The 8,656-nt window shown below is 37.6% G+C and overlaps 1 protein-coding gene across 1 annotated transcript in view; it reads right to left on the minus strand.

Annotated features, from left to right (window-relative positions):
- Positions 1-314: 314 nt before the first annotated feature.
- The window catches only part of LOC101864158 (membrane-associated transporter protein), a gene marked incomplete in the record, with an annotated part of 21,577 nt that continues 13,235 nt past the window's right edge, over positions 315-8,656 (minus strand). The window contains 4 exon segments of the mRNA XM_035970566.1: positions 315-1,092; positions 3,317-3,489; positions 5,260-5,418; positions 7,655-7,947. Of these exon segments, the coding sequence (XP_035826459.1) occupies positions 895-1,092; positions 3,317-3,489; positions 5,260-5,418; positions 7,655-7,947 (823 nt within the window).

The raw sequence follows: 8,656 nt of genomic DNA on the forward strand, positions 1-8,656 counted from the left end.
TATATATATAAAATATGATTATATACTTCTCCCAGCACCCTAGCCAAGGACGATAGAAACTAAACTAATAACATACTTACTGTCCTATGATTGATTTCATAAGTATTGTATTGGCGCTACGTGTAGGTCCGTCTATCGTATAGCGTGTTAAGCTCAAAATCTTCATCTTTACTTAAAAGTCAATAAAACAACCAAGACATCTAATGCACTCATTGAAAGGGTGTTATTTAGTCCTTATAGGCTAGGGAAAAAACTGTTGCCTTTGTAATTTAAAGTACATTTTAGCTAAATAACAGTGCAGTTTAAACATTTCCCATGAATAACATTTGAAATTTAAAAAATTAAAAAAAGAAGACATCTTCAAGTCCTAAAATGAGTCTCAAAAAGTGCTCACCCGTCTGTTGGGCCGTTTTTCCTCGGTAAGCATTTCAGTATGAAGTTGATGTTAATAGGTCAACATTTTGGTGTTCTATGTGTATACTGTAATTTCCCCTGTTATATTTTCACCCATTGTAGGCTAACATCAAAGAAACGTGGTGAGACCTTAGTGTACAGTGGTCTCCATTTACCGGCTTTAGGAAATGTTGGTCATCCAACATTTAGACCCGCATGCAAAGACCAGAGAATTTTACCCCGTTAATAAGAAAATGGACATGCTATTCCCTACGAGAATACAATGGAGTGGATCAATGGAGTTTTAAAATCTCAAAGTCCAACTCCAATGAAATCAAAAGGTATTCTTTAAAAAGCAGTTTGGCTTTTGTCCTTTTTTTGTTGGGCTTTTTAGGGGGTTATTGTTTTGGGTTTGTTGGGGGGGGGAGGGGGGTTGAGGGAAAGGATGTTTGTTTGTTTGTTTTTTTAACCAACGGTCTATAGCTATACCCATGCCATAGGTTAGCCAGGAACGTCAAACTTGAGGAAAGCGAAGCTAACGGTCCCCAAGAAAGCGTTGACTGCTGTGTAGTAGACGGGGGCCCCTGCGTTACCAGTAGCGCTGATGAGGGGTCCCATGAGGCCAGAGCAGAGTGTGAAGCCAAGAGGGAGCATGGCTGCTACAATAGAGATGGCCACTCCGGAGGCGTTCTCGCCATTCTGCAACAGGAAAAGTTGATGCAATCATAAAGATAATATCCCAAGATAACTTCTTCTTTGCTAAGATTTCAGTGATTTTTACATATGAAACCGTGCTTCTTACTTCATAGAACCTCTTACCTTCTTTTTTCACGGCAACTACATTTCGATTTTGACGGTACTCTGCATGTTTTTAACTGACAAGAGTGTTTTAAGCTTTGGTGGGAATTAATTTTAATTTTGCCAAGATGGAGACGGAAACCTACTTTCATCGATTTCAAACCCCCAAGGGATATTTTACGTGCGCAGATTGAATACAGAACCTCCGAGATTGTTCGCCCTTATTCAAGAATCATAGATCAGAGGTGTGACAGAAAAACAGTAGTTGGAAGGAGCCTGGTGTAGCATTAGAAAGATTCAGGAGTGAAGGAAAGAGGAGCAAAAAGAGGACCGGACGTGAGGGGGGTGGAGAGGACGGCAGATGTCGCAACAGGGGTAGAGAACAAAAAAGAAGGACAAAGGACAAAACTTCAAGGGACAATTTTCTTCTGTCACTCTCAGGTTTAGAACCCGGGACCTTTTGATGAAAAGCGAACACCGTACCTAAGGGCGAAGAGATCCTCCAAAAGTTATCCCTGGGGATTCATATAGATCCCAAAGCATAGCACTTTTTTTTGCGAGTAGAAGAGCGGGGTAGCCTACAGGTTAAAGATACTTTACTGAATAAATATTTTAAAACGATCACCAGTATCACGCACTATAATTTGTTAAATATCGCTGAGGAATTGTATTATCATCATACATCTGTGATAATAAAATCATCAGCTTTATTATATTATTATATTCTCTATTCTTATCATCAGTATCATTTTTATCATCATTATTATTAACAGCATTTTTATTTCTTCTTTTTCTTCTTCTTCTTCTTCTATAATTTTTTTAAAATTATTATAATAATTATTAATTTTTAAAAATTATTTCATTATTGTTAGTAGTAGTAGTAGTAGTAGTAGTAGTAGTAGTAGTAGTAGTAGTAGTAGTAGTAGTAGTAGTATAATTATTATTATTATCATTATTATTATTATTACTTCCGCTATTATTATCATTATTATCATTATCAGTATTGCTATGACTGTTATTTTTACCATTATTATAATATACTATACTATTATATTTTTTTTTTTTTTTTTTTTTTTTATTTTTTTTTTAATCATTATCATTATTATTATTATCGTTATCATTATTATTTTTACTATTATTATTATTATTTAATGATGATGATGATGATGATGATGATGATGATGATGATGATGATGATGATGATGATGATGATGATGATGATGATGATGATGATGATGATGATAACTATATCAACGATAATGATATTCTTAATACCATCAATACCAAGCATGATGATAACAATCATGATAACAATAAGTCCATTATGACGGCCTTGATCTTGATCTTCTAAGGTGGAAGAGAAATTATACACCTAGTTGGCTGCTGCAAATGAATGGAAAAAATAACAAACTTTTGATGATCATGCACAAACGCCAGAACCGATAACACACTTTTGCTTTCCTTAAGTGGTGTTCTTATCTGCCTTAACATACGTTACGCTGATTAAACATTCTTATGTTTTTGCTCGTGACTTTCAAGTGGTCGTTTTTTTTTTCACAAGCAGAGAACATGTGATCTGTTGGCTTTGTATAACACAGGATTTGACTGTCTTGGTTTTCTTGCATCTCTCTGGTTACCTCTGATTTACAAATTCTGTATTTCTGAGAAGCATTGCTGCCCTATGCCACGGCTGTACACCACTGCAGTCTGACCTGACCTCCGCCTTTAAAGTAATGGCACTACAGTTTTACCTAAAAACTCCCCACCTCCCTTCTTACCGTCCATCTCGCTATCTTCCTTCTTCTTTCTCAACCCAATGCACTCCTGACTTTTCCCCAACTTGAACCCCCGGGTGTGAATGCACAGGCGAAAATGAAAGTTATCATTTTTAGAGGTGGGGCGGGAGAGGGGGGTGTAAGAAATCTTCGCTTCAAAAGGGGTATGAAACAAAAACTTAAACTGTGGAGGGTAGACTTTATACGGGTCTAAAGTTACTATTTTTAGAGGGGGGTGTCAGGAGTCTTCGCTTCATAAGTGGTATGCAGCAAAAGCGAAAACTTTGGAGGAAGACTTTACACGGGTCTAAACGTGGTGAAAACAAATTGGAGTTACTGTTCATACAAACCTGTTCATAAGCAAACTTGTTGGCCAGAACATATGGCACAGTGATCACAGCTGACCTGTAGATGCCCATCCACACGGACGTGACATAAAAGAGCCAGATATTTGCTGAGATGGCCACACCCAAGCTCAGAGCAACAAGGACCAGAGTACTAACCACCATGATTGGTCTAATACCTGAAAAACAATAGAAGATATCGACCCCTGAGAGCAAAAGTGTTCCAAGTTTCAAGATTTAGGAAATAAAACAGTGTTGTTTAACTACTTACAACACTGAATGTCGTAACTTTAAGCTATACATCTTGCATAAAAACAACAAGAAAAATTAAGAAACATGAGTACAATGTATAAATGTTACAAAGAACTCGTCTAAATTTCTTTTCAGTCGTGATTTTCTCAAAACAATGATAAAACACTTAAGACCATTAATTAGTTTTCATTGGTCGATATGTGGTACCTGTAGTACTTTTTAAGGGGGGGGGGGTGGGGGTGGTTTATAAACTTATCTCGGTAACTATGATCTTTCAGATAAAGCCTTATAGCATGGAGGCATAAGAGGAAAACATCTCTTGCAACTTTAATTTTTGTTTGTTTATGTCTACGGTAGCCATAGTAACGGCAGCCATATTGAAAATAAACCGATTTCATAAAGTTAAAAGGAATTTTTATTTACCAACCAAATTTGTTCAAATTTTAAACAGTTGGGATCTTGGCTGCATTGAATAGGAAAAAATGTTAGGGATGGATAACTGACCTACACCTTCATGCCTCTGAATTCGATTACATATTCATCCATGTAACCCGCTTATAATTCATCGATTTCATTTTCCACCTCTATAAAGTTAGGTTATGGTATGAATAACAAGCTCTGAAAATTTCATTGGAATCAAAAATAAAATAAAAAAGTAGATGAGAAAAAACATCAAAATTTGAAGTTTGAGAAAAAAAAGATACATACTGTTACATAATAGGCAAAATACAAGTTCTAGGACAGAAAATCTGACAGATGATGATTGTAACACAAAGAGTAATCACTTTTTAGATTTACGATTGATTGGAGTATTATAATACGTAAAAAGCCCAGATACCACAAATTGACCAAAAATCGTCAATTTACCCCCCCCCCCCCCCCCTTAAACACTCGCCCCTTTCTAATGAGGGTGTGAGTTCGATTGCCGTGTGAGGAAGATTTATCGAGTACTTTAGTATTTCTGCTGGGATGTATCCCGCTTACTGTGGGTTGTCTCTGACAGGTAGGGGCGAAGCAGCCTGTGTCCTAGAGGATCAAGATTGAGTCGAAGGTGGTAGATCTACATGTGCAATAGATATTTACAATAACTTTGCATGGGATGACACCTACAGTGCAGTAGAAGGTTACGAGCTTGTACTTTATCGTGGAAATCAAGGGTTCGAATCCAAGAAGGATCAAATTTTTCATTTTTACTAGGATATTTTCACCTGAGACCTGAGGTGTCCTGTTTTATGTAGTGCTAACACGTTTATATTCATTGGGACGACTACATCTATAGATCAAGTTTCCAACCAACGTTGATAACGTTTCAATCGCTTTGTGCATAGCAAGTTGTAAACTACGGCAAAACAATAATCAAACAAGCCCACGCACCTAATAATAGAGCTAATGCTAAAGTTATATTCTCACATATCACTTGGAAATGTTTGTGTTTTTAAGTACATGTGCGTGTATTAAAGTCCCCACCCGAAGTTGAAATTGTGCTAGCGAAAACTTCCCACTTCCCAGGGTGTGTCAGGAAAAAGATATAGTCCAGAAAAGACAGACAGACAGACAGACAGACAGACAGACAGACAGACAGACAGACAGACAGACAGGCAGACAGACAGACAGACAGACAGAACATTGTTTGAAGAGGGGAGAGGGGGCAGTGTTGGTTGACTGATAAGAAAATATAAGCTACGATTTGAACTGACCTATTTTTTTCAAAGCAACCTCCAAGAAAAGTGTGACCACTGTAAAAGAAACGTAGTAAATGAGACTTCCTGTGGCCCCAGCCTCGATCCCCTTCAAATACCGGCCATACAGGTCTGTGCCGACACGTGCTGTTGGGTCACCGCCGTACACAGAAACACCTGGACAAAAAAAAAAAACATGAGTCTTATTAAATCATAATGTACTACGTCATGATAGGGGATAATTTATCGTTTAGGCGAGTATCCGAGCAAAGAAAAGCATTGCGACTTAAGGGCACTTATTTCTGTTCCAGATCCGATTCTTGAAGAAAAAAAAAGAGAACACGTGAGCCTTAGTCTACACCAACACAAAAGTTTACCCTTTTGCCCAGTATGCTAATTTTCTCTTAAACCTTAAAGAGCAATTAGGATGTGTAGTCGCATAGGTTAAAGGTTTCTCTACTTTAACTTCCAGGTCGTCGAGTACAATCGCGGCGGGCTGTAGTGTGCACTGAAACCCCGACCCGATAGGCCCGACCAGACCCGACCCGACCCGAACGCGTATGTGGGCACCCCCTATAACGATACTGTTGTCTGGCTGCGAGGGTGTCAAAAGCTACCATCTAACTACTTTTCTCCCAATATATATTTACACCTTTTTCACTTTCGTCTGACCGCTTCAAAAAAAATTCAAGCTTATTGAGGAATTTGCCTCTGCCCATGAAACTTTGCATGGCACTTATGCAGGCCAGCAACCAAACAAAAATATTTTTCAACAAAATCTTGACCTGGTAATAAAAAGGTTTTTCTCTTTGGGCCCTATATTTAAAACTGCTTTTTGGATGCATACACAGGATCCCTAAAATAAATTACTTACAGTAACCTAGCCTACAACAAATTCCTCATTTTGATTCAACGATACCACCCTGCCCCCATATATCAGTGTAAACTTGTCGTTTTCATCCCCCCCCCCCCAGCTGTCTAGAGGTCTCCACGTGCTCCAGGTGAGTCTCGAAAAATACTCACCCCGTCTCTTGAATCGCGTTTCTTTGGCGAACGCTGAAGAGTGGCTTTTTGGAAAATATGTCAACTTTTTAAATATTTTAGGTGTATGCTGTAAATCCTTATTATTCTTTTGACCAGTTTTAAGCTTACATCAAAGAAAAACCTTTCCAAACCATAGTTTGTAGTGACTTTTATAAATGGGCTTTTAGACTCTGTTGGTCGCTTTACTTTTAGACCCGCATTCAAAAACCCAGAAAGATTAAACAGAGCGATGTGTTTTTATCCAGTTTTAGCCGCGGTCAGCGTAAGTGAACGAGCTACAGATGAGGGGAAACGAGGTTTGCTCCAGAAGTAAGTTTCCCTGCTCTGTAAAATCGACAAATATCATTTTACAGACATCATATTGTTACAAACGACAGAAATCTTTTCTTTTAAACGTGACAACAATGGACCCTTCTTCAATTTCGGATAAGATTTTGTAAAGAAAAATCATAACATGAAACATGGATCACCATGACCTCACAAAGCACGACGCAAACAGTGGGCTTTGAAAGTCTCCTTCCTCTTTCCATTCACCTGCTATACTTCAGGAGTAGACGACTGTTGGTTCTTAATAATAATAGATAGCTTTTGTATAGCGCAAATCCCCGCCCATCAGCAAGCTCTATGCGCTTCACAACCTATTCTATTACCCCAGCAGACCTGTGAGCATTCTGAATCAAGCTCAACTCCATGGGAAGCTTACAGTGCAAGTAGCCATTTATAGGCGCTAAAACACTAACATATTGACAAGATCTTTCGCTGTCTATGGCCGGGTACCCATTCCCACCTGGATGAAGTTAGGAAAATTCAAGAAAAGTGTCTTTTCCAAGGACACAACGTCGGGCAACGATTTGCTATCTGGGTCACACGGGACGTCATTTGTTTCGCTTTTACCTCATGTATCCTAAATACAAATGTGTTCAACCTAGTAGTCTTTGCTGATAGATATTATATATATTTTTTTATATATATATATATATATATATATATATATATATATATATATATATATATATTATATATATATTCATATACATGTATATAATATTTTGTATATGTATTTATCTAAATTAAAGTTTATGGTTTTTTATGTTTAAGTAAAAATCTGTCCTCATGTTTTCACCATAGTATTATTTCAAATATGGATAATTCCAGGATTTATAAAAAAGGGAATTCAGTTGAAGCGTAGTCCGTACAAAAACGATACTTCCTTCCGTTCTAAGGAAAGGGTGTGTTCAATTTCCAATGCCCATCTATAAAACATATTTTGTTGATCAGTAAGCTTCTGGTGTAACACATTAATCATAATTGAACTCAAAAATGCTAACTAACTGACATAGGAGAACTATGAGAATCTCCCTGTACTCACCAACAAAATTCGGGACGTAGACTTCAAATGAGTACAAAGCTCCTAGCCAGAAAAAGGTAGATATGTTGATGAAAATTTGTTTTTTATGCCGCTTCATGAAGCCAAAGACTCCCTTCTGATATTCTGGGATTGAAAGTGTATCAATGGTCGCTGTTTTCTTCACGAACGAAGACTTTGTTTTCTGAGGACTTGCAAACTTTCCTGACGCACTCTGGGACAGCTTAACGGACGAAACTCCCAAATCCTCCTCGACAGTTGCTTTTGTGATCGGGGTCCTTTCGTCACTTTCTGACCTAAGGTAGAAGAGATATAGGGTGAATGGAGAGGTTTTTAAACATGTCCCTTGTTCAGTGAAGCTCTTCTTTTTTGTTAAACACTGATATTTTAATAATAGAAAGAATGTGCAAAAGAAAGGAAGTAAAACGCTTTAAACGCTCAATCCCCTCTGTGTTTAGTCTACACTTTATAAACTGAGTCATATCAGGCCATTTAAATAAATAATTAGAAGGTCAGTGAAAACAACTGGCTTTAAAACATTCTACAAAGTAAAAAAAAAAGTTAATGTGGAGGAAAACGACGATGACGAAAACGAGGAGAATGACAATGTCAAAGAAGGAGTAAAATGAAAAGCGCGTGAAGGGACATAGTAGCAAGCTTGACATACCCGATTTTTTTTTATCTCTAGTCTCTTTGTCGGGTACAATGTTAATGGCACTATTCGTGTCAGAGAATCATCGACCATGAAAATGTAAGTACAATGATATTTCAAGTTACGATGAAACTAGTAAGAGACTGTTATTAACAATAATTGAATCTTCGAAAAATTTGACGTCAACATTTTTTTAGTCTCACAAAATGTTAAGCTTTTTAGAATACACACCATTTGTCTATTGCAGCAAATGCCAGAACAATGTTCTTCTTTTTTTTCTTCTTCTTCTTCTTCTTCTTCTTCTTCTTCTTCTCCTCCTCCTCCTCCTCCTCCTCCTCCTCCTCCTCCTCCTC

The sequence above is a fragment of the Aplysia californica genome, unplaced genomic scaffold, assembly GCF_000002075.1.
Source record: "Aplysia californica isolate F4 #8 unplaced genomic scaffold, AplCal3.0 scaffold00286, whole genome shotgun sequence".
NCBI classification, from domain to species: domain Eukaryota; kingdom Metazoa; phylum Mollusca; class Gastropoda; order Aplysiida; family Aplysiidae; genus Aplysia; species Aplysia californica.